This window comes from Falco punctatus, assembly GCF_963210335.1.
Source record: "Falco punctatus genome assembly, chromosome: Z".
Classification (NCBI taxonomy): Eukaryota; Metazoa; Chordata; class Aves; order Falconiformes; family Falconidae; genus Falco; species Falco punctatus.
This window is the reverse complement of record NC_137586.1, coordinates 45,177,496-45,204,047: the sequence shown is the minus strand read 5'-3', so window position 1 is coordinate 45,204,047 and position 26,552 is coordinate 45,177,496. Positions and strand designations below refer to the sequence as shown.

Genomic DNA, 26,552 nt, shown 5'->3' with positions numbered 1-26,552 from the left:
TCAAGCTTCCTGACTTATTTAGGGTCATGGTATATGAAATATTTTCTACAGACAACATGAGACTACATAACTCTCTTGCACCCTTCTCATTTGGTAGACAGTAGAAATGGATGAAACACTGTTTCTCAGATAATGCAGGGCCTTGTCCAGCAGAGTATTTCCTAGTAAAACTTTGCGCTTGTGTTACTGTTCCAAATCATCTTAGAAATTCATCATGTTTTCCTGTTGCTCAGCCTACATTTCGGCTCCCTAGCTTGCTTTCAGTTGTTCCTACTTTGTGTGCTTGTTCCTCTATATTGTTGGTATTAAACACTTAATATATTTTTAAAATACTATGTGTCAGGTCCTCTTGGTATTACATGAAGGTGTTATGTATGTTTGCTGGCTTTTGCAGACCAATTGGTTTCTGCAGCTTTTTATTCATTTTTGTTGTATTTCTCTGACATCCTTCCAGCTATTACCATGTGGTGTGCAGACAGTAAGATATGTGATGGTCTTAAAGGTCTTTTCCAACCTAAATAATTCTATGATTGTACTACAGATGTAGTCACATGTGAGATTTTAGAAATCTGCTGATAAAGAACTTGTACTGCATTGCTTGGAAACTGAGTTATGTTTCTACAGCTGGCACAAAACTCCTTTTCTTTTAGGGGCTAATATTCTGTTAAAAGTACAGATCTAAGCATTGTGTCTCTTTCAGGAATAACTTTTCCTGCTTATTGTGCATGCTTTTTGTTGAGGTTGATTGTGCTGACTTGTTTCATTTCAGAGATATTAACTTTCTTTTTTTTATTTCCCAAGCAGAAGCTTATTTTGTTGCTAAGTATGGCTATACAGAAGTCCATACAGCTAGACTGTCTTGAGGTTCTGTGTGCTGTTTCCCGTGTTTCTATTAGTGTTTACACCTGCCTGTAGTTTTGTGAAATTCCTTTGCTGCAGTAATGTGTTAGCTGTTCTTATGTTTTACATCATTATGGAAAGAATGAAACAATTCTCTAATAAAAAAACTTAGATCTCAGTGGACCCTTACTTTGAACATTATTTTTTCCTTACTGTTACATGCCTTTCAAGTAAAGACAATGAAAATTACTCTTTGCTGCCCATGTGTTTTTCTGCTCCATTTGCTGAAGGTTACATTATGCCCTGTGGAAGGCCAGTTAAAGTATTAACCTTCCTGAATCTCCAGAGTAGATTTTATGATTTCACCACTGAAAGCACATTGAAATGCATTGGTTCCTAATTAAAGCTGTAGCAGTATGCCTTTGGTATACACATATTTCTGTTTGTGCTGCTGATTCATTTCTTAATGATCACTAAGGAGTCACAGTGACTGAACAACAGCTGTATCATTTAAGTTCAGGGCCCTTGTGTAGTTTTTTAAATATGTAACTTTTACATTTGATCAGCTTTTGTTTGTTTGTTTGTTTCCCTGGCTCCAGTAGGAGTGTTATATTAATAATTTAAGTCAAGATTATTTTTTTGCTACAGGTACCATATATCCCAGGAGATAGATTGTACTAGATTGTACTTTTCTCTGATTTTAGATAGCCTGTGGGATGCAATCACACAAAGCACTAAAGTATGCTGAACTGTAAGTGTGGGAGTAGTTGCTCTGAACCCAGTAAGATTGTTCAGATGCCAGATTTGCTTAATAAATTTGTTGCAGTCTCTTTTTTAATTTTACATTTTTTTTCCCCTGGTGCTCGGGTGTCTGCATGTATATTGCATATACTTACTAAATTTAATTTATTTGTAGCAGTAGCATATGTTTTTGCTAAAGTAAAAATAAAGTAATGAATTGACAGCACACAAAGAATGTACATTTTGTTTCTTCATTCAATTATCTGTGGTGTGATGGGCAGATTAATTAACTGATTGTCGTAATCTAACTTTTCAATGCTTAGGAATGCACTGCTGGAAACTGATGGAACTCCAGAAGTGATGACCATTATACAGGTGTTTACACAGGTTTTCCTTCAGGATCATCAGAATGAGAACAAGCAGGTCGGTCAAGATCTATTTCTTGATGTTTCTTTTCCGCGAGAAGTTATGAAAGTTCACAAGAAGAGAACAATGCTACTCTTAAGAATCGTGACTGAATATGATGAATATAAATAGTAGCATCTCCCTACAGCTGTACATACATGCCAAAGTTTAGTTCAAACATTTTCACCTGTGAATAAAATCATAGTGTGAAACCAATACGTAAGAGCAATTTACCTGACATTACCCTGGAGTAATCCTGCAACCTAAACTGTGATTTTCACAGGAGCAGTTCCCATGGTGCTGAAGTTTCTGCCTGTATGGTGAACATGATAATGAGCATCCATCTTTGGTGGGAAGGATAAGAAATTTTAGATAATGTTTCTTTTGCAGTAGCAGGGTTTCTGATGATAAATGAAACAGAGATAATAACCCCATCCCCATTCCTCCAAATAAGTGTAAGTAGGATACTAAGTAGTTGTATTTGTCTGTTCAGAAGGTAGAAGACACAGAATACATACTGGTTTCAGTTTCTGGTCTTGCTGCTCAGGAATTTTTCCTCAGTCTAAAGCTTCAAATTTCCCAGCTTAGTGTCTCTTCTTCTGCACAGATATTTATACAGGTTTTACTGAACTGAATTAAGTAGATTAACTTTTGTATGTATTAATATAAACAAGAGCAGGATCAGTTTCTTATTTTTAAATTTCAAAATGGAGATATGAAAAGGTTTTGTCACGTTTATAGTTTGCAAGCTTATTCCTGGGTTCCCAAATCACACTGTCATTTCACATCCTGACCATTTTGTTTGGTTGTTTAACTCCAGTATATATGATTTATATGATAAGTTTGGAAAGTATCTTATTGTTTAATAGCTCTCACTTTAGACTTAAGAAAATTTCCAGTTCCTTTGATTTTTACATCCTTTTGGGGAGACTAGTTAAGAAAGTATTGGGACTTCTTGGAATTTGTGATCTCCTGGCCTTTAAATAGCAATGTGATTGAATATGTCTTCCAGCTGCAGGCAATATGAATTAAGGATGAAACTGCAGCTATATTATTTAATATGTAGGTGCTGTGCATGTTAATTTAATGCCACTCTGACTGCATGGCAGCAGCACGCTGTGTAGCCCCAGGTGGGGGTGACTGGGTGGAGAACACAGGTAAAGATTCTACACCCATCAGACACCCAAGAGCTAATCCTGTTGTGCAGGGGATGTGTTTGTTTCAGGGTGAAAGTCCTTCACCTGCTGGCATTGTGACATGGACTATTGCCCATTTTTTTGAAGTGGTTTTAAATTTTAAGTTTCCTCTACTTTACTTGTATACGGTTTAATTCATGGGCCTCTAATTAAGGTGTTGTCTTCAATATTAGAATTCAAAATTGCTTGTTTCACAGTTTATGAATCTACTATAATGTTAACTAACAGTTGGCATACCAAAATGCAGGCACAGAGTGCTTCCTAAACTTCGTTTAAATCAGTCATTGTATTTTTTGTCATACCAATATTACATATGTTCATAAGGCACCCATCTTTGTGGTATCTTGGCAGGACACAATGTGCTTCATTTGCATTTTACAGAGGAGTGCTAAAATCATTAATGACGGAAGATGAAGAGGGTTCTAGCTGGGTCATCTAAGAACTTAGGAATATATAGTATAGTTAATTGAAAAAAGGCTAGGCAAAAAGATGTGTCCACAAAATATTCAGAAGAACCAGGTCATATCTGGTAGTTGCACAGGTTTGCAAGGTAGGAGGAGAACGATTCTCTGTTGCAGTATGACACTGGTCAGAAATAGCTGTCTTTTCTAAAAGCTTTGTAGACCATTTAGCGAGAACAAGATTGGGCAGGGGCAGAAAAAAGCTAAGGAGTGTGAAAAAACAGTGCTGCAGGGTTTAGGAGTAGTCTTGTTTTGAGAGACTGAAAAAGGTATAAATGGAACATAGGGTTTAAACCTGCTTAGGAAAAAGACCATTTCTGTAGTCATTGAATAAGAAATTTAAGAATGGGTGTACTGAGATCACTGTTGGGATAATCTTTTCCATGTTTTGTACAAGCAGATTTTCTTCAAGTTTGTGATGAAATCTGACCTAAGGATATTTGGGTCATGTTGCTTGTGAATTCATGAACTTAATGTTCATGGTTTTATTTGATGGAAATTATAATTTCCTCCAGGGTTATTTTCCCTTGATCATTTCAAAATTGTCAGTTTTTCTTTTCTTTTTTTTTTTTTTTTTTTTTAATTTTCAGTTTTCACCTGAGAATTTTCTTCTAAATAGCTGGATAAATATTTTCAGCCAGCATTCAACTTTTGTTTCCTGGTATACATTGTAGCCATTGTTATAACCAGCCACATCCAGACTCGTTCTGTCTCTTTATACCTTGTTGTGCACTTTGTGATGGCTTATGTAAGGAAGGAACTGTCTAAAATACTATGTTTGTATGATGGGATGCAAACTTTTTTGCTTTGCTTAAACAGTATACTGAAAACCGATTTTCACTTACTTTACAGTGCTGTTCTCATATGTAACATGCTGTTGGTTTTCTTGGCTACTACTAACTGTGTGAAAAGTCCATTTTTCATGGGGATTTTTGGTGCAAGCTAATTGAGTACATGCAAGCTAATTGAGTACATGCATAATTTAGTATAGGGATTATTATTTTTTGATTAATGTAATTTCACTTGACAAGTAGACTTTTAGAATCTTACCATACCGGTGACACAGACTGTCTGATAATACTGTATATATTAGTGTGCTGTAATTTCAATTACCTGTTTTTACAGAACAAAAAAATTAATAGAGAATGTGTCATTCCCTTTGTTTATAAGATGCATGCATGTATATCCAAAGGAAATGAGTTACTAAATAAGGTCTTTAAATCTGTTGGATTTAAAAATTTATCACATTTTGTAGAGTCTGTGTTCCCCATCTGTGTGTTGAGAGATTATATATTTGCTAAATAGTCTATTATTCCTAAAGAAAGGAGACAGAAGGTCTAAGGTCATTGGTGTGGAGACTTGAAGACTGAAATGACAGACTCATAGAGTGGGTGAGGTTGGAAGGGACCTCTGGAGGTCACCTTGTCCAACCCCCCAGATCAAGCAGGGCCACCTAGAAGCAGTCACCCAGGACCATGTCCAGTTGGCTTTTGAGTATCTCCAAGGACTGAGACTCAGGAACCTCTTTGGGCAACATGTGCTAGTGCTCAATCACTTTCACAGTAAAAAAAGGGAAAAATATTTGTTGATATTCGAATGGGAACTCCTGTATTTCAGTTTGTGGCTATTGCCTCTGGTCCTGTTACTAGGCACCACTGAAGAGAGCCTAGCTCCATCTTCTTCGCACCCACCCTTCAGGTATTTACAGACATTGATAAGATGGCCTTTAAGCCTTCTCTTTTCCAGGCTCTCTCCACCTTCCCTCATACGAGAGGTGCTCCAGGCTGTTAATCATCCTTGTGGCCCTTTCTTGAACTCTCTCGGGGAAGTTCATGTCTCTCTTGTACTGAGGACCTAGAAACAGACATAGTACTCCAGGTTTGGCTGCTGAGTGGCTGCTCACCGGAGCTGAGGAGAGTGGAAGGATCAGCTCTCTCGACCTGCTGCCAACCCTTTGCTTAATGCAGCTCAAGATACATTTGCCGCCTTTTCTGGCAGCAAGGGCACATTGCTGGCTTATGTTCAACTTATTGCCCACCAGGACCCCAAGGTGCTTTTCTGCAAAACTGCTTTCCAACTAGTTGGCTTCCAGAATGTACTGCTGCCTGGGATTGTTCTTTTCCAGGTGCAGGACTTCATACTTTCTCCTTGTTGAAGTTCATGAGGTTCCTGTCAGACCATTTCTCCATCCTGTCAAGGACCTTCTCCCAGTTTTGTGTCATCGGCAGACTTGCTGAGGGAACACCCTGCCTTATCATCCAGATCAGTAATGAAGGTGTTAAATAGAACTGGACCCAGTATTGACCCGTGGGGTACACCAGTAGTTACTGGCTGTAGCTAGACTTCGTGTCAGTGATCACTGCCCTCTGGGCCTGGCCATTTGAACAGTTTTCAGTCCACTTCAAAGGGAGTTCATATTGCACTTGCACATGCATGCTACACATTAGACATGCCTGTAGTAGATGTTTGCAGAGCAAAAAGATTGAAGGTATGCTGCTGGTAGTCCCAGTTAGACAAGCAGCAATGTTCATGGCATACAAATAGCATGCACCCAGATAAACAGAGGACAAGTCTGTTATCTGTGACTACTCCACCGTGTACTGAATCAGATCCTAAGAATTTTAGGTGTTCATGTTTGAACAGAAGGCAATAATCTACATCACAACCTCAGATTCTGTAGATGTTACTAGTTCTTTGTTTAATATGAACCTGTTTGCACTGGAAAATGAAATGAAACTAATTAGCATCTCTTTTAACCTCTGCATTTTAAGTGTGAAGACTTGTGATAAGAGGGAAAAAACTCAAGAATATTAAGATGGAATTTTCTTCATACTCTGCACCCTTTTTAATACATGTATTTTAAAAATCCATATTTTTTTTCTTTCTAAGCAAGCTTTTTCTAAACATCCCCCTTCTTTCTTTATGCAATTTCCCTGAACTAAGTGTAGAGTTACTTTTATGTTCTCTCACTTCAGTCTGTATTGTTAATTACTACCTTAGAAGAGATTGTTCACTGTGGGTTTGTTTTAAAAACTGACCAGAAAGCTCTTAAAATAATAATTCTGTTTCTTAGCATAAATTTCCACTGAAGGCCTACTTCCCTTACCATCACCAGCCTCTTGTAACAGCTTTACTGAGACGTCCTTTTGGTAAGTGTCTTCATGAGGTATTTGCAGCATTAGCCAGCCTGCGTTTTCTGTATATATGTCTTAAAAATAACTTTAAAAGGGATGAGGATAAAATTTTGCCACTTCCTAAATAGGATGTGTTGACTTAGCAATTTTAATAATATTCTTTTAATGTGTTTTTTTTCAGGAACATCTAATTCTTATGTAACAATAATACAAATGTAACCTTAAAGAAAACTAAACCAGAAGTGAATAACAAAGAAAGAGTGCATAATTTTGTAGGAATGAAGATAAGTTACTAAGCTTGTAAAAATGCTAAATATTCTTACCTTATAATATTAGGAACTGTGGTTATGAAAATGTTCATATCTATATTACAAGAAATAGCCTTGCCATTTGTCTCTGAAGCTTGAATTCTGCTTATACTTCAGATTGCAAACCTAATTTTATTTTCAGGTTTCCCATTTTTATACATGAAGAAAGCACTGCTCAGTATACTACAGTTTTTCATGAGCAATAATTTCAGCTCAGTATAAGATCCTGTCAGACCACTGATAATATATTTATATTGAGGTAGTGTTTACACAAGTGTACATCAGCCTCATTTGAATATTCCTAGCTATACTTCCTCACATTGCTTTCTCAATGAAATGTTCTAAGAAACATAGTAATAGCTATTGATGAAAATTGGGAAATTTAAAAATGAAATTTTAAATGCTGATATCTGTATCAAGTTGCACAAGTTTTAATGCTAACTTAATATGGTTAATCTCATTGTTCTGTTCTAGTTGGACAAAGTAGAATTTTAAGTTTTATTTTCATCCTTCCTCCTCAGAAGTGCCAGCTACACACTGGTCTCAACACTTGAAACATATTTCAGATATGCTCAAAGCTTTAGTAGAAGATAAAAACATAAGGTAAGCAGTGTTATATTTTCTAACCTTTTGTCCTTTGCATATGTTATTTTGTGAAAATCATGTTATTTGAAGACTTTAGTGGCTGCATTTCATCATTTTCTTGTTAATCTTTAAATAGAGCTTTGTTTTAAAGAATAGGACTTAGACTAATTGAATCTGTACTTTTGTAGCACCTATAGACCTGGACCAATAAGCCTCTGAGTAAACAGAATCTCCTTGTTCCTTTCATTTCAACAAATAGCTAGCTCTGTACCAGAAATGCCTACTTGCTTACTCTCCCATTTCTCCCCCAAAACTTTTAAAACCAATTCTGGGTTCAATAACAAGAGAACTTTTCCAGTCAAAAAAAAGCAGCTAGTATTGGAAAGAGCCTGTTGTGAGTGGTAGTGTTTTATGAAGGAGCTTGTATTAGCTTTCTGCAGGCTTTGTAAACATCCAAACTCAACTTGATTTTTTTTTTTCTAGATACTGCTAGATTGCAGTACCATTTTTTGCTTTATTACTCTTTGAGCTGACACCCCATGTCTCTGACCTGTTGCCCTTAGCTTTTTTTGTCCAAATACTTGTTATAATGACTGATGGTGTTTGTCTACACAAATTCTGCTTTGATAGTAGATGTTGTAGGGCTATATGAAAAGAATGAAGTAAGATACATCTCTATCTGTTTCTGCCCTGCAATTCTTTCTTATCCAGGTGTGTGACAAGACCTCGCTCGGCTAGAGCTTTGGATGTGAGTCTTCCTCTGTTCCAAGACAGCTTTTCAAAGAGTGTTGAACAGTTTTTAAATTAAAATAAACCAATTTAGTTTTTATTTAAAACAGGAAATATTTAAATAGAGACATAGAATGCCTAGGCCAGATAGACTTGCAAAACAAAGATACCCAACTGTCCCCCTGTGTCCTGGAAGACAGATACTGTAACTATGCTTGGTTTCAGGTAACTCATGGAGGCTTTTATTTTTGTTGTTGAGTGGCAGAAAAAAGCTTTTTGCTGTTCCCTCTGAGGCCAGACTGTCTGCTGGCAGCTTCTCACTTTCTGTACAAGCTGCAGTTCAGTGCTATGTCTCACTGTTCATCCTTGAAGTCTGTAAAACCTTTCCGCCCTTGGAGTGTGACCTGACCCTGGCTTGTTAAAAGAACACATAATTCAACCTTAGAACAAACAAATAAAGCAAATATCATCCATCATAATGTGTTACAATAATAGAAGCATGTCTGTTCTCCTTTTGTGGCCTAGCCCTTTCTTGGCTTCTGTTGTCTTTTTCCCTCTTTGCTTTGATAATACACTAGGTTAAATAGTATTATACTTCCCAGAATATCTTCTTACTTCCTTTAGAACTCATGCAACAATTATGTTTTATACCAAACCCCTCTCAGTTATGAAGAAAGTGGATCTGGCTTAAGTTTTTAAATACTAATATCCATGAGGAAACTGTATTCAATTTTCTTTCATTGCTTTATTCCTGATTCTGCATCCTTTCTACTTAATAAGATTAACAAAGGAGCAAAAAATACTACTATACAGGATATCCTCTTACTTCTTATAGTCGGTGCTCTCTGTTTATATAGCTTGTTTTTCATTGGTTTTATTTTACACCAAATCTAAGTCTTACAGCAAGGTGCTTTCTGTGTAGTTCTAATCAACAGATTTCTTCTGTGCCATTATTTGTTATTTTATGTAGTAGTCTCAGTGAACAGTAAATGTTATGTGACATTTTAAACCAGAAATCAACTGATGTACATTTTGTGTGGGGATGTCCCAGAAAAAGTGAAGGGCCACTTTTGGCAATCAAAGTGGAGCAGTTGACATAGGTGCCACTACAGAGTAGGAGGCAGAAACAACAGTAGGGACAGAAGTGGGAAGCACACAATTCCAACCAGACATTGTGATGGTACAAGGAAGTTACTGTGAGTTGTAAGTGCAGTGGTGCCTAGGCTGTCTTAGCAAGAATTAATTTCTGTTCTGCTAAGTACCTGTTAAAATTAGTTTAATCCTTAAAGTCTAAGGACTTTTATTTACCCTTTGAGCTATGAACATTTCCAGTCATAAATACTGTCAATCTACCCTAAGTATATTTATTTGTCCTTAGTAGTTAACTTTTAATTTAATTTAATTTAATTCCTCCTTTGGTTGTAAATCACTGGGTTTCAAAGCTAGCCTATCCACTTAGGTTGTCACAGCATTCAATTACGGCCAGATAAGTAGATTATTTTGCTGAGGGAGGGCTGTTGTCCTAGATAATTATCACGTTTGATTTTTCGAAGGTTTTTAACATTGCATGTCCAGATTCTAGTATGCTATTGCTTTAGCTAAGGATTTTTAGTCTCAGATTTTGTCATACATCTCTAGTTCCTCACAGCCTGAGCCATGCTGCTGCCCCTCCGAAAGCTGTGGAATATCAGCAATGGTGGCCTTTATAGCGGTCACCTCAGTACTCTACTTTCTCTCTGTAAGTCTATGTAAATCTCTTGTATCTGATCTTGGTGAGCATGCTTATCCAAAAATACTGCTGTGGTGGATTTGTATCCTAGGAATAAGATTTTGAGACCCTGAGATTCTGTGGCATATAGACAATATCATTTACAGGTTCAGTAATTTCTGTGACACCTATAGACAACATCACCAATATACTCCAGATGTAGAATACTATCTGCACACACCACACCTTCATCCATAGAACTGTGTCTCCCACCTCTTCAGAAGGTTGTAAAGATAAAGCAGTTTATTCCAACTAAGACCTTGTCATGTTCCCTAGATGATGTGATGGTATCAGACAACTTTATCAGCTCCTGAAATTTCTAAGACCTCTTAGACTTTCCTGGGAAAGGTGGCACAGCAGTTCTTGGAGTCCCCAGGAGTAAAACATTAGCAAAAGCTTGAAGAATTAGAGGTTTTTCTTAACTTAATAGGAATTAAGTTTAAGTTCCTGTGTCTTAACAGCCTTCAATTTATCTGTCTATCCTTGCATCCACACACAGTTTTAGTTTTTTCTTTGGAGACACCTACCATTAATTTGCCTCTCTCCATTATTTCTCTATTCTTTAGTCTTAGCTTCAGAAAAGTACATGTAAGAAATTGTAGAGATGAGATGAGGCCCATTCTCTCCTTTCTTTTTCTTACTGCAGTAACCCAGTTGTAAATATCTTCAAAATTTTCATTAAAGAGGACCTGAATTGTAAGTCAAGAGATGAGTAACATTAAACACTTTATATTTAGTCCATCTAAATGTAATTCCTCATGAATTACCAAAAAACATGCACCTCATGAATTACCAAAACCCAAAAAGTAACCCTGGAAAGCAAAGAGAGAAACTGGAAGACAATATAAGGCAACAGTATGTTAGAATACAACTTTTAAGGTGTGATTTAAAGTTTTGAAAGTCCTTTAACTAGAGAGTATAAATGATAAGGTTTAATTTTATGATGTGTATTTTAATACATAGTATAGTGTCACAGTTTATTAGAAAATGGTGTAATGGATAGTCTGTTCTACTGACAAAGTTAATCAGTGAGTAGCACTGGGTATCATTTGATTGTGACTGCAGCTAATTGAGTATTATATGGCCGTATGCTTAGCAGGTAAGGCATTACCTATTGAAGAGTAGTTTAAGGATTTTTTATTTGAAGAGTAGTTTAAGGATTTTTATTTTTATGCCTGCACCTTTTGCAGTTAAGACATTTTAAAATGTTATATAACAAGACATACTTAATCGTATCTTTGTTATTTTCCAGTTCTCTTGCTGACCTCTTTGAAATCTGGTTTTTGGTTGCTCATTTTGGGGAATGGCTGGATATTGCGGCAGAAGAATTACTGAAGGGTGCTGTAGAACCGGATGCTTTGCTGTGGCTGCTGGCATTTTACTACTGTCCTCAGAATGAAAATCAACAAAGGACTCAAACAATGGTGGGTAATGTACAGATAGTAAGCAGCGATAAGCAGTCAATAGTTTGCTTATATCTTATTGCTATAAAACAAATAGTACAAACTAGAAAAATGAAAGGTTTACACTGGTGAAGGTATTGGCTTTACAAGGTCTTCTGGGAATTGTGTTACAGTGAAGAAGTTGAAAGATAATTTTGGTCAATTTTCTTGGTGATGTTTAGAAAACACTTTTCCTCTTTTTAAATTATATTATATAGATTAGCACCTTCTTGGCTTTCTTTTGGATAACTTGGGTGCTTTTAACACAAGTAAAACTACTCTAGGAATGGTATTTTTTAAATCACTCTGGCAGAATTCAGCATTCCTGTGTTATGGCACCTTCTGAGAAGGAAACAAGAGATATCGCGACAACAGTGGAAGCGGTAAAGGTTATTTTCGGACACATCCCCAAATACTAACCTTGCCCATCTATTCTAGTTTCTCTAATGTATCTTTACAGATTTTTGCCATGTACAAGATTGCAACAAGTGTGTTGTCTGCCCATACTCTCCGTTTCTAACAGAAGGAAGCAGTGTTCTGACCTCACACACTGTACTGCATGAAGAGTGCTGCATGTCTATGTGTGCATGGAAGTACATGAAAGCCTTTAATTTAGGCCTATTATGCAAGCTTGAACTAGCCCAAGCAATCTGATCTACAAAGCCCAGATTCAAAATTTGGCTGCAGCATCTCTAGTTTTCTTTAATTTGAAAATGGATTTTAAAAATACAGCTCAGTACACCGTGCTAGAAAAACTTTCATTTGACCTCTAATGGTCCATGTACACCAGAGTTCTGTAACATTTTATTTCCTTCCCTTCCCCTTCTGCCACCCAGATGGCACTGCAAATGCCAAGTTCACTTCCCAATCACTTTTCATTTTTTTTCTCTTTAATTTCTTATAGTCTGGGAGTCAAGTGGGATGTTGGCTGAGCGGAGATAGGTTAGAGCTACAGTGAAGTAAAGAAACCAGGGCACGTTTTAGAATGCATGTTTTGGGAAAGAAGGAAATACCCAAGCAATAAATGTGAGTGAATGAAGCTGAAGGAAAATAGTGCAGATCTATGTAGGGAATATTGTTCTAACTCCAGCACCACAGAATGAAATCACATTGTCCTGTATATAAAATCATCTCCCTGTGTGTCCTGTATTCTATCAGTTTGTTGTTCTGTCATAACGTATGACACATTTTAGTGAGAGAAAAGCTTTTCCACTGACAGCCCACGCAGTTACTCATCTGTTCCCAGAGGTCTAATATTTCAGCTCATTATGATTCTTTTCTGTAGTTAAGTAAGACTTTTTTTTTTTTTTTTCCACAGGTCAGGCTACTTCAGAAGCATTCCCACAGTTCATGCAAAGCTTCTGCCTCTAGTTAGATATTTGCTTTTTCTATTAATTTGTCCTTTGGCAGGTTAGCTCTTAGCTCTTTCAAATGGAGTGGTTTCGTCCTCAACCCCTGCACCTTTCACCAGTTAAGGATTAATATGGGATGGGAACTTTTGGCAGATGCCAAGTTGGATGACTTTTCATTCAGCATATTTTTGCTGGATATGTGTGCACTCCTTACTTAAGATTTTGTCTACCTGCTACTTACTTTAGGTAGCAGTTTATATATCAGCAAAAGTGGAATACAGAGTTTAAATGGTTTAAAGAAGAAAAAGGCTACTTTTGGTGTTCACTAGACTTCACTCATATGTTCAGGACTGAATATTCTGCTCCTCAATATTTATTCATTTGTTGGCATCCTTTCATACCTTTAGACTGAAACACTGGAGGAAAAAAACCTGGAGGCTGGTCATAGTAACTTTGACACTAAGGATGAGTCTCCTAGGGTACTTGAGCTCATGGAGCAGAGCCTGCTGCTATTAGTCTGCAGCCTCAGGCACATGGGATGGAGGCACACCAAGAACAGGATGCACAGAGGGTTAAAGAATCTTGAAGAATTCCATTTACTTTGCCTTAGGTTTTGGTGTCATTTGTTTCGTCACATGTAACTGTGGACATGATTCAAGAATAGCAGCTTTTTCAGACTACTTGATGTGGAATTGTTTATAGGACAGGGCAAAATCAGGTAAATGACTGAAACAAATTGCCCTAGTGAACATAGGTTGATGAATGGGTATCTTTTCCTTGTGGTCTGTAGTGGTATATTTTTCCATTGTCCTTCCACTTAATTAATTTGCGTTTTTTCTACCAGTTTTTTAGGTTTATTTTTAATATAGTGAACAAATTTTTTAGGGTTTTTTTGGAATAGTTGCTTATAGTTGTTGGTTTTTTTCATTGTGTAAGTGCCAATATCTTCTGGTTTTGACTCCCAGTAAAACTTAGGTTTTATTGGCTAACTCAAAAGGTAAAAACATAAGCTGTGGACAACACAGGAAGAAGGAAAAAACTGTGTTCTTGCTGGAACATTTTATCAGCCAAGGTCAGGTTGCATGGGAATTTAATTGATTTGTAGCAGTAATACTGAAATGAGCCCTTGAGGAGTCTCTGTTCTTTTTCCCACAATGCAAAAATCTGACAATGTTCTGCTGAGGGACTTTCTTCATTTCCTTTTATTATTAAAAAAGGTCAATCCTGGCTTGACGCCCTGCCTGCTTAATTTTCAAGACCAAAGAAAGTTAAAAAATCCATTCTGTCCACCTCTGTGTGTGTGAATCAGTGTAAAAGAAATGCGTACAGCCCTTCCTTCCCTGTTCTCCCTGCTGTTTAAATTCAAACTCTTTTCATGTTTGGGTAGTTTCTGCCAAGGTCTCAGTTTCCTGTTAGTGAATAAATCCAAAGGAAAAAATACCATAGGTATGACCTTTACTCTTTTCTGATCCTGCGTCCTTTGAAATTGTTCCCTACAGGTAGAAGCTCAAGCAGTCTACAGTCATCTAATGATGCTCTGCAGCTGTACAGTCCTCTCTGTCAAAGATCTGGAGGCTGCTGTATACAGTATAATGAATACAGGGCAGTATCATAACCAGTATCTTGTAACACATCTTCTTACCAACTTTCTGCTTTTTTCTTCTGGTGGACATATGATTGCCCAGGAATGTATTTACCATGTAAGTGTTTCTTCTTTTTTTTCAGTTTAAGTAATTTTTTAAAAAAAATATTTTTTTTTGCTATTTTGGATTTACATTTGTATCTCTTAATAGAGAAAACACTTAACAGAGAATTAAAGAAGAATGTGACTACAGCAACTATGCCCAACCTGCTACATATCTATTTCAGCTACAGTGCAAATGATTCTGCTTTTGACACTTCTTGACAAGATCTCACTGAAAAGGTTGCTGTCCTGACTATACAGCTGCAGAAATATTTGGAGTAGTATCTTGCAGTTAAGGGATACCTACAATTTATTTACATAAATAAATTTTTATTACAATTTTTTATTTATTACATTTACAATTATATTACAATTATATTGAAATTTGCAAAAATTTATTACAAAAAAAATTATGCTATCTGGCATAGATAGCATGTGCAAACAATTTGCTTTTCCCAGTTATAAATCACTCCCTTAATTATCCAGTTGCTGCAGAGGTGATGGAACTGTCTTCTCACTGTTTTCCATTATGTGAAACAGCTAGTCACTAATTGTTACTGTTGCTCAGTGCTTTAGCAAAGCTAGAGAGGAAGATTGTGTGATAACTGAGAGAAAAATGAACAAAGACCTCGGAGAGCGTCACTTAGGGTGTGAAAAAGCTGGGGAGGAGTAAAATGTTGGGGGCAAGCCACAGTATCTTGCTATTGTTAATGACAGCTTTCAGATACATTGGTGCAGACGGTGAAATGAGTTTGTGTCTCTCAAGGCAAACAGTGCTATCTCAATATGAGATTAGGAGTTTATTCCTCTCTAACTATAATCCCATACTCTTCTAAGAAGCACAAGCTTGTTTAGGGCCAGTGTGTGGTTGTAGCACTGAAAAGTTCTTCCTTTCAGCAGCAGCATGCTCTTCCATCTGTATATGGCATGTGTAGGAGTCTGATTTTATGACAGAGGGAACTGGAAACCTATTTTGGTGGTTATTGCTTCTGGCTGACTAAGCAGACATAACATTTTTCTGTTTAAGAAGGGCTTAAACATTTTACGTTTAAGCATTTTACGTGTAGGTTCACAAATGGTAATTTCTTCTTAGCATAAGAATGTAATAAAATTAAGAGGGTTGTATTTTACAGTCTGCTGGCTTTAGTTTCTCTTGAGGAGTGTGGCTGTTGAGCAGTGATGCTGTAACGTACTGGTCTGCTACTTAAAACCTCTTCAGGGAGTTGGAAGGCTATTTCTTGATTCTTTATAGAAAGCAACATAACTGACATTCAGAACTCCCCAATATTCCCCAGTGTAGGGTGGTCATGAGGTATTGTAGGTCAGAGTGTGTCGGCCTGATTAATTTTGACTGGATCTGTGTAATCATTAATGTGTAGCTGGGTTTTTCATGTGATTTAAAAAGGCCTGAATGGTGTGGAAACAACTTGTGGTGCACGGCAGTGGTTCTGGTTAGCGTAGTGAACCTTGGGATTAACACACCAGGTCATGTGGAGTAAAGTCCCTCCTGATCAGCAAAAATTGCAAGTTAGGGTTTTTTCCTGTTACTTTGTCATCTTTTGGGGGTGGGTTTTACTTTTACTTTTGAAAACTTTACAGGATTGAATTGTCTTCCCAAACTCACCGAGAATCTTCATGTACTTTTAGTTGTTTTCTAAGGACATGACCTTTAAATGGTTACACTGTCTGTCCATTTGTGTTTCCTTTAAAAACTTTCTGATCCCTTGGTTTGTTTCAGTTAAATATGAGAGAAATTGCTCAGTTCCACCAACACATATGAAAAAAGATGCCTTGGGCAGAAGTTGGTGTTGAACTCAGAGTATCTCACATGTTCAGTGTTGAGGGACAAATCTGTGGCTTTGTTGCAAATATTAATGGAGAATTCTTAGTATATTTAGCAACATAATTATAAAATTATTCCCCATGTTCTCTGTTTCCCTGCAGATTACTGAGACAACTGCTACAAGCAAAGAAGTGTGTAGCCTTCTTATCCGTACTGCATACAGAATTAACCATAATGGAGAAAAAAACCAAAGGGCCGTGAAGCTGCTGAATGAACTTCTTCAAAAACTAACACTGAAAGTTTAGATTTTTTCATATCATCTATTTATCAAGCCAACAGATTAGATTTTTATCCAGGTGTCAGACTTTCATCAATGTCTTGCACTGCAGGTTACTAAGGGCAGAAATATATATCTACGTAAGCATACACCAAATTCTTTCATATATATTTGAAAATAATACTTTGTTTGGAAATATTAAACTTTTAGAACATAACTAAATATTAAAGATGCTTGAAAATTGTGTTCTGAGCACTTCCTTTAACAAGACACCTACATCACTGAAAGCAGTACACTCATCTCCTTGTTGTTTATCTGGCTGAAAATCTGTTTTTCTCCTAAAGTACACATGGTTTCATTAGCAAATTGCGTGCAATTGCTTGGTTGGTAAGTTGTTCCTAAAATGTTTTGTTCTATAATTCCGCTTTTATGAAACAACCAATGATGAGAGTTAGTGATTCATGGTGAATGCACACTTATGTACTCAGGAAATCAACTGTGTTTCCTGAACTCTTTAGTTCTTTTTGAAAATTATTGCAAAACTAAACTCCTCTCAGATTTGCCAAATGATTTTTTTTCAGGACTGCAGCTTTCACAGGACAGTGTTCTCTGCAAAGTACCATACCAATAGCTGGTCTTTGTCAACAGGTGCTGCAGGTAGAAGTTTGCTTTCAGTACAGCCTATTTTCAGTGTGCCATGATGGGTGCTGTTGATTTGTTTAAGAAATCTTTTTCTTTTTTTTTTTTTTAATTTCAAACAAAACAGGGCAAGCACAGCATAAGCATAAGGAAACTTTTCAGTTTGGGGGACGAATTTCCTAAAGGGAGTATATGGTTGCAAGTCATGTCCTTCCTTTTTGTGTCCAGAGGTAGTTTACTTGCTGCTTTGTCTGGGTTTTTTTGTCTCATGCAAAGAGCATGGACAGGGAGTAATGCTTTGATGTTTTACCCTTAGGAAAATATTTGTCCCAAGAAGTTTTGTGAACCTGTTTCTAGGTTAACTAGAAAAATAAACATGTAATGGCAAGTAATGACAGAGGATCTTAACTTTTTTCAGAAATCTGTTCTGATATAATACCTGCCTTCAAGTCAACACTTGTGCTATGTTCAAAGATGCTGCTTGGAATACTGTTCTTGCATATAAAATCAGAGACATGTATCTTAATGTGGCTTCCTGAATGTAGCATTTGTTTTTGAGCAAGGGAAAAGAAAAACAATGTACTTAGTGTCCCTTGGCTGTAAGAAGCGGTCGGATATTTTCTGTAAAGCTGTTGAGCGATTTCTTACGATTTTGTTCCCACTGAGTCATACTGGACCAAATTATACCAGTTACGTATCCTCTTAGTCAGTTTGTTAATGTTTGTAATATTTGATTCCAGTGTATGAAGAAAAAGTAAATCTGTAAGAGTTACTGAAGAAAGGTGGGGGGGTTTCCCCTTTGAGGTGGGTTGTATTTTTTCAGTTCTTGGTAGCCACACATACCTAAAAAAATGGAATCGAGCAACCCAGTTTCTATTCCCTGAATATCATGCCTGAAAAGCACGGGATTAAACTAAATTATTTGTTGATCACAGACTCTGAGGTATTTGTCTAGTGGAAACACATGTGGAGTGTTCTACCTAGAATGATGAATAATCTAAAATTTGTCCCCAAAGGAAGAATGATATTTTTTTTTCTTTAATTTCTAATCCAGTTGTTTGGTGTGAAATTCTTTGGTTGTCCTTAAATTCTCTCCATATTACAGCTATATGTAATTTTAACTACTTAAAAGAAAGATTGGCAAAGAGAAAGAGTTGCAATATATGATTCTTGCAGATTTGTTAGGTGATAGATATGAGTATTATATTTATATGTGTATTACAGTTGTTGGAGATGAATTTGTAACTGTCCTTTTACAGCGCAGTAATATTTTTTTTTCCCACCAGCAAAACACATGGAAATTCTTCTAACTTTCTTAAACAAAATTAATATCCTGTGAAACAGGGATAGGACAATCCAAGTAGGAAGGAAATGTGCAGTGAAGGGAGAAAGAACAAAGCTAGTTGTGAATTAGTACATTCTTGTTTGGCTTCTTAAGAAATACTGCATGATTTAAATATTACAAGGAGAGTTTGCTCATTTTATGCTTGCTTATAGGCTCTTCTAAGGAAGAAACCTAATTGATGCTGTCTGTAGCTTAAAAAAGATGCATCTGTACTGGCATTCTTTTTGCTTTATTTAGCATAGTTGTTATAAATCTTTGGTATTTATTATTCCTTGCTCCTTCACAGTGCTTGAATTATGATCTAACTTTGATGTAAACCATGATTTTGTGGCATGTTGAAGCTACTTTAGTTAGTTTGCCAGTGGAAGGCAACAATGTGACTTGGTAGATATGAGTAATGGAAGATTTCTCATATGGTGGGTCCTGCATTAACCATCTAACATGCGTCATCTCCTCTGTAATCACTGCTTTCTGGAAAAGTTCTTTTCAGGGCTGTACTTTTACTCAGAATCAGCCAACAAGTCCTGAAATCAGGCTTCAAGTAGCTTGTTCCCTTCCCTCCAATCTCCTTGTCAGCACACACCCTAATCCTGGATATTCTACTGAATGTAGAGATCTTTTCAAAATGTTTATGCTTCAGGTTGTTTTGAATAAGAATACAAACAGTGTATTTGACTTGTTACTTGATGATGCTTCTTTCGAGTCTAAGACTGCTAAGTTACAGCTTTTCAAATTCTGCAGTTCCTAGCATGGGGCTGGGTCGTTTCTATGGATTTTGTTCAGATCTTAGTACAGTACATATACAAAGCAAAATACATTTTATTTTGTGAGGTAAGGTAAGAACAGATATGTTACTAGGTATTGCAATTCAGCTGACTATCAGTAACATGTTAATCTGTTACTTCTGGGATTTGTGATCAAGTTTCCATACAGCATTTTAAGTGCAAAGACGTGTTGACAGAAAGTCAGACTGAAAATGCAAGGGAGTTAATATTAGTTGTGGTAAGTTAGAATTCATGACATGGTGGTATATGTTTGGCTTGGTTTTAGGGGGATACAATCCAAAAAAATTCTGAAACATACAAGTTTAGGATTAAATGTCTAGCAAAAATTACTTGCAATTATTGAACCAAACACTACTAAAACAGGCTTACACATTTTCTTTGCTGTGTTATCCAGTGATAGAATAAAATGCTGTTTGTGTGCGTGAATAATGAATAATTAAAATGCAGTTTTTCTTGTGATAAAAGAAGGGTGTAGGAAGGTGATGAACTTTGACACTGGAGTGCAGCTTTCTACTAGACACAAGTTTGAAAAGTGAAAACCAGAAATGTTACGGGAGGAGTCCTTCACCAGAACACCGAGCATGTTTTTGAATCCATATTGTCATACTTTCCAGATAACCTCAATGGGTTTGTTATGCAACCAGCATGTTTTGCTGCTGGGCAACACCAGAAGTTAAACCACTGTAGCTGAATTAGATGGTGCTAGCAGGGGTCCTCAAACCTTTTAACCAGGGGGCCGGCGCGCGGATGCAGTGGCAGGCAGCCATCTGCGGCTGCTTGGTTTCCCCCCCTCAACCCCCGGCGGGGGGTGTGTGTGTCTGTAAATATCGGGGGCCAGATTGAGGACCCTGGGGGGCTGTAGTTTGAGGGCCCCTGTGCTAGAGGCTTGCCATTGCCGTATTTGCATGTGAGCCTGTTTAAGTCCACCTAACTCTCTTGCAAGTTTTCTTTACTCATGATACAATTTTTCCTTTAATGCTTGCTTGGATTGAAAAGATATGTTCATGTTAGCAGTGTCATTTGCTGCCTTAGCAGAGAGTAGCTTATTCTTGGAATTTGCTGTTAGGTGGTCTGTTCACTAGTGAATGTCAAAAAGGAGCTTCCCTTGCTTGCTTTGGCCATCTTCCTTTAACTGGCTGGCTGGCTTCTGGAAAGGAATAAACCTCGTGAGCTCCTTCTGATGGCTCAATTGTACTTACAGTGACCAGTGGCATGGAGCCAGGAGCCAGCTAGGCATAGGTACTGGATTGCCAATAGCCATTGAAACAAAAATTTGAAATGGCATCTGGCTGTAGCTGAGCTGTAGCAATATAGTCCATAGCTATGGATTATGCCTTAGTTTGCATTTTATATTCTTGCATATGTGTGAAGGGAGAGAGGGTGAGAAGGAAGAAAAAACCCAGCATGTTGAAACTCAGTTGCAGAAATTTAGCTGTGATTTTTATATACAATTTAATTGTAGTACTGATAGGATTAGGAAATAGCAATTCCATGTAAGACAGTTAACCCGAACATCAACAAGTAGCAGAAAAAAATCCAGCAATAATATGGTTGCAGTAGGTTTGTACATTTAACTAACTTCCCATCTCTTAACAATTTGCTATTTGAAAAGTATATTTCATAACTTCTCTATTATGTCATATGATAGGCTAATTTCATAAAAAAGCAGACCCTCAGGAACAATGATCCTCTACTTTCTATTATTTTGAATAAAAATATCTGTTAGGCCTATGAACTTTTGCAGATGCATATTGCCATCTTGAAAAGGTCACATTTGTACATATTCTTGACCATAATGAACAGTTCCAGTTAGTTATCCACATTCTGAATTACACTGTCGTTGAGATTTCCCATGCATGTGTGCCAGATCAGCCTGTATATACAGTATATTCACTCCTTGCTGTTTTGATTTTATTTCTTAGCTTGCAGGTTTGTTTTGAGGCTCCCAAAACAGGAGCATGCAATATATCATTTACATGCTATGTAACATTTAATGTACAAGAAAGCAGCATTTCTTTGTTTGACTAATGATGCTGTAACTTCTACTCTATTTGTCTGAAGCTAGGACTTACATTTTTTTATTCCAAACTAACTTGTAACAGTAGCTGAAGATACAAATTTCCATCTGTATTATCATTCCCTGTAGAGACTAGCAGTAAGTATTTAAGTGCTTTATAATCTCATTGTTGTGCTGCACTTCCATATCAGATTGAGATGTCTGTGACTGGAGAGGGAAAAGCCAGTATCAAATTCCACTGAAGAAGAGGAGGCCTTGAAATTTGCTGCATAGTTAATTTCTAAGATGGAAATGAATGCTACACGTGTCTGTGAATTCAGGCATTATCTGTGAGTCTCTAGCAGGCAGGATCACTAACATCTTTTCTGGAGACCTGAGAAAAATACAAATGTCTCCATAGACCACTAAATTTCTTTTTCAGAAAAACGCATTGCAAAACCAGCTATTTGTTTTAGCTTTTCTTTCTTGTGGGCTTGCTTCTTTGCTAAGACACAGATGATAAGTGCTGAGCAATACACTGTATAGCATGCTTTGAAGGGCCAGACTGAATTGCTGTGGTTGCTTGCTCTGGCCTGCCTGACCCAGGCCATGAAAGCATACAGAGCAAACGTTGAGCCCAAACCTTGCAATTAAGCTGTAACATCCATTTTGGAAAGATAATTCTGTTGGGATTTAAAGGTTTCAGATGATAGCTGTGGACTATTTTTCATTGTAGCTTTTCTGACCTTCATTTCAGCAGTTCTGCTTGGGCTTGCCACATTGGCAGAGCGAGCTTTCGGGCGCAGTTACTCTTTAGGCAGGAGCATAGCCTTTTCTTTCCCCTCTCGCCCTTTCTGCCCAACATCGAAGAGGAATAGGTGTGGTCCATAATGGGCTTCTAGGAGAAAGATAATCAAGCAACCAAAACCAGCTGGGCTTTGCTGGGGTAAAGTTAGGTAACAGTGCAAGTCATCCCATGTACCTGCCAGGGAAGGGAAGTTCCTTGCCTGTCAGCCCCTGCCTGTCTCTGTGTGTGTGGTGCCAGCTCTGCTCCCAGGCACTACCCTAGCACAAATTTTAGTCTGTTGATGACTGTTAATTTACACCCATAAAGTTGGTTTATTTTTAGTAAGATTCACTTTGTTCTGACAGTCTGTTCTGCCTTTCCAGCAGTTGAGCTAGAGACAGTATTTCTTCTTTTACCTCTCCTCTGTGGATGGGCAGGCTGTACACATGGTAGATCAAGCCACTTTATTTTTAAGATGGAATACCCCAAAGTTATGCAAACATCATCGAATGAAGTTAAAGAACTTGCATATAAAATCACACATTAGCTGAGGATCTGTTCTTTCTATTTCTACTGAGATCTTTCACATACATACTGATGTTTGACCCAGCTGGTGAGGGAGACAGCCGGGGGAGATGCCCCACTGGACCTGCTGCTGGCAAACAGGGACAGACTGGTGGGTGATGCTGTGGTCAGAGGACATCTTGGGCATAGCAATCACGGGATGGTAAGAGTTTTCAGTTCCCAGAGAAGTAAGGAGGGGGTTCAGTAGAACTGTTGCCTTGGAAGTTCCAGAGGGCCAACCCTGGCCTGTTGAGGAGCCTGGCTGACAGTCCCTCGGGAGGCAGCCCTGAAGGGCCAAGGGGTCCAGGAAGGCTGGACAGTCTTCAACAACGATATCTTAAAGGTGCAGAGGCAGGCGGTCCCCACGTGCCAGAAGACAGGCTGGTGGGATAGAAGACCAGCCTGGCTGAACAGAGAGCTTTGGCTGGAACTCAGAGGAAAAAGGAGAGTTCACCACCTCTGGAGCAGGGGCAGCCAGCTCAGGAGGGCTGTGAGGATGACGCGAGGTTATGCAGGGAGAAGATGAGAAAGGCGAAAGCCGAGCTAGAACTCACGCTGCCCACTGCTGTAAATAACAAAAAATGTTACAAATTCATTAGAAACGAAAGGGGGGCCAAGGATAACGTCCATCCCTTACTGGATGTGCAGGGAACATGGCCACAAAGGACGAGGAAAAGGCTGAGGTACTTAATGCCTGCTTTGCCTCAGTCTTCAATAGCAAGGCCAGTACCCTCAGGTTACGCAGCCTCCTGAGCTGGAAGATGCGGACAAGGAGCAGAACACGGTCCCCACAGTCCACGAGGAAACGGTCAGTGACCTGCTGCAGCACCTGGACACGCACGAGTCTATGGAGCTGGCTGGGATCCACCAGAGGGTACCGCGGGAGCTGGCACAACAGCTCACCAACCTACTCTCCATCATTTATCACCAGCCCGGGCTAACTGGAGAGGCCCCAGCTGACTGGAGATTAGCTGGCGTGACACCCACATACAAGAAGGGCAGGAAGGAGGATCCAGGGAACTACAAGCCTGTCAGCCTGACCTCAGTGCCAGGGAAGGTTGTGCAGGAGATCACCCTCAAAGCCATCATGTGGCATGTACAGGACGAGCAGGGGATCAGGCCCAGCCAGCATGGGTTTATGGAAGGCAGGTCCTGCTTGACTGACCTGATCTCCTTCTATGGCAAGATGACCCATGTAGTGGGTGAGGGAAAGGCTGTGGATGCTGCCACCTAGACTTTAGTAAAGCCTTTGGCACCACCTCCCACAGCATTCTCCTGGAGTAAATGGCTGCTCATGGCTTGGACGGGTGTACTCTACACTGTCTAAAAATCTGGCTGATGGCTGGGTGCAAAGAGTGCTGGTGAGTGGAGCTACATCCCGCTGGCAGCTGGTCACAAGCGGTGTTCCCCGGGCTCAGTACCGGGGCCAGTTCCGTTTAATATCTTTAGTGACAAGCTGGACAAGGGGATTGAGACCACCCTCAGCCAGCACACAGGCAACACCAAGTTGGGGGCAAGGGCCCGAGGCAGGGAAGTGTTGACCTGCTGGAGGGCAGGAGGCTCTGCAGAGGGATGTGGACAGGCTGGACTGATGGGCCAAGGCCAGTTGTATGAGGTTCAACAGGGCTCAGTGCCGGGTCCTGCCCTTGTGTCACAGCAGCCCCACACAGCGCTACAGGCTGGGGCAGAGCGGCTGGAAAGGGCCTGGTGGGAAAGGGCCTGGGGGTGCTGGTCCACAGCCGGCTGAGCGTGAGCCAGCAGTGTGCCCAGGTGGCCGAGGCGGCCAGCAGCACCCTGGCTGGTACCAGACACGGTGTGGCCAGCAGGACCAGGGCAGCGATGGTCCCCCTGTACTGGGCACTGGTGAGGCCGCACCTCGAACGCTGTGTTCAGGTTTGGGCCCCTCACTGCAAGAGGGACGCTGAGGTGCTGCAGCGTGGCCAGAGCGGGCAGCGAGGCTGGTGCAGGGTCTGGGGCACAAGGCTGGTGGGGAGCGGCTGAGGGAACTGGGGTGGTTTAGCCTGGAAGAGCAGACTCAGGAGGGGGGCCCTTACTGCTCCCTACAACTACCTGAAAGGGGGGTGTATGCAGGTGGGGACAGGTGTCTTTTTCCTAAGTAACAGGTGACAGGACAAAAGGAAATGCCCTCAGGTTTCACCAGGGGAGGTTCAGATTGGATATTAGGAAACATGGCTTTGTGGAAAGGGTGGTGAAGCATTGGAACAGGCTGCCCAGGGAGGTGGTGGAATCAGCATCCCTGGAGGCATCTAAAAAATGCGTAGATGTGGTGCTTGGTGACATGGTTTAGTGGTGGATTTGGCAGTCCTGGGTTAATGGTTGGACTTCGTGGGAAAATTACTGGAAGGTGTGGAGTTAGAGGAAACTGGGACCTAATAGAAGCTCTTTAGGTTAAAGTACAGCTATCACTTTATGATCATTGGCATGCACGGAAACTACTTTACCACAGCTTCCTAAGCAACACAGCCCGACACCTCAGCACCTGCTGAGAGGAGTAACAGAGGGTGGAGTGGAGCAGAGGCACCACAGCCAGGCTCTGTTGTGCTCCCTGCAGGGATGGGAACCTGATGGTACCGCGCAGCTGGTAACAGCAGTTGTCACATGAAGAATACATGAGATGTCCACTGCTGAGCCAACCACTGTGGCAAAATTACTTTCCTCAGATGAAATAATCTCACTCTAACAGTAACGCACACCTCCATCCCAAAGTTACCTGCCTCCTCACTGGGCATGTGATAGCAAGCAGTAACAACAATTCTATGACTAGAGTCACTCAAGTGCCACCTAAATGTACAGAAAATGGACTGGTGCTGGACTGAAATAAGTCCAAAGGGCAGAGGGGGAATTGTTGTCTAAACTCCCGAAAAATCAAACTCTTATTTAGCATTTAGGTACATACAAATCTGTGCACAAAGTTAGGTCAAGCTGACCCACGCTCTAAAGTTGTTAGGAATGACGGGACTTCTAATCAAGGGAGTCAGCCTTGGGAAGGATGAGAAACAACGAATAGATTGTGAAAAGAACACCATTATCTAAGTTACACAGAAAGAAGCCTTCAAGTGAGGAAAGTTCTGGCTAGAAGAGGAGACAGGCTGATAAGGGGTTGCAATCCACTGACATCAACAGAAAATTAGTTGAAAATAGGACAAAGATAATTGTGGCAGTGGGAGATGGCAACCTCTGACTTAAACACCCCGCCCAAAGAGGGCAAACCCCACCTGGGGAGCATGGGCAGTTGGCGGAGAACTTCAGCAGCGCTGTCTGAGGCTGCGCACTGATTTGCATTAGAAGCGAGACACTAGTAGCCAATCCTGTGTATGGTAAATGAATATGCAACGTGCTGTGAAGCATAAAAAGCGATCCCAGGAGGGGAGAAGTTAGGGAAGGCTCCATTGTAACTTCTGGGATCAGTTGACGGGCTGAACCTGTCTTCTCCCCCACAGGGACGCCTATTGGGTAAGAACTTTATTCTACAACTAACTCATGGTAGCTGGTACTGTGTTGGCTTAAGCTTGCTTTGCAGTCCATGTATTACCACTGGCAATCTTCAAACCTTACTCTGTCACAAACTTGCATTTTGCATAATACAAATCTTCAGCTGAAGTTCATTTTGTAGAAGTTTCTGGAGATCTGAATAGTTTGTTACAAGGGATTTGACTCAGTGACACTGTCAGCGGGGGCCCTGAATAGGTCAGTCGAGTCAGCCTCTGCTA

The 26,552-nt window shown here is 39.5% G+C and overlaps 1 protein-coding gene across 9 annotated transcripts in view; it reads left to right on the top strand.

Annotated features, from left to right (window-relative positions):
• FANCC (FA complementation group C) overlaps positions 1-16,949 on the top strand; it is a 109,948-nt gene extending 92,999 nt beyond the window's left edge. For all 9 annotated transcript variants that reach the window (XM_080373220.1, XM_080373216.1, XM_080373221.1 and 6 more), the window contains 6 exons: positions 1,905-2,004; positions 6,717-6,792; positions 7,607-7,688; positions 11,420-11,591; positions 14,461-14,661; positions 16,590-16,949. In XM_080373220.1, the coding sequence (XP_080229346.1) occupies positions 1,905-2,004; positions 6,717-6,792; positions 7,607-7,688; positions 11,420-11,591; positions 14,461-14,661; positions 16,590-16,733 (775 nt within the window). In that variant the 3' untranslated portion in view covers positions 16,734-16,949. The remainder of the gene's footprint in view (positions 1-1,904; positions 2,005-6,716; positions 6,793-7,606; positions 7,689-11,419; positions 11,592-14,460; positions 14,662-16,589) is intronic.
• The last annotated feature ends 9,603 nt before the right edge of the window (positions 16,950-26,552 follow it).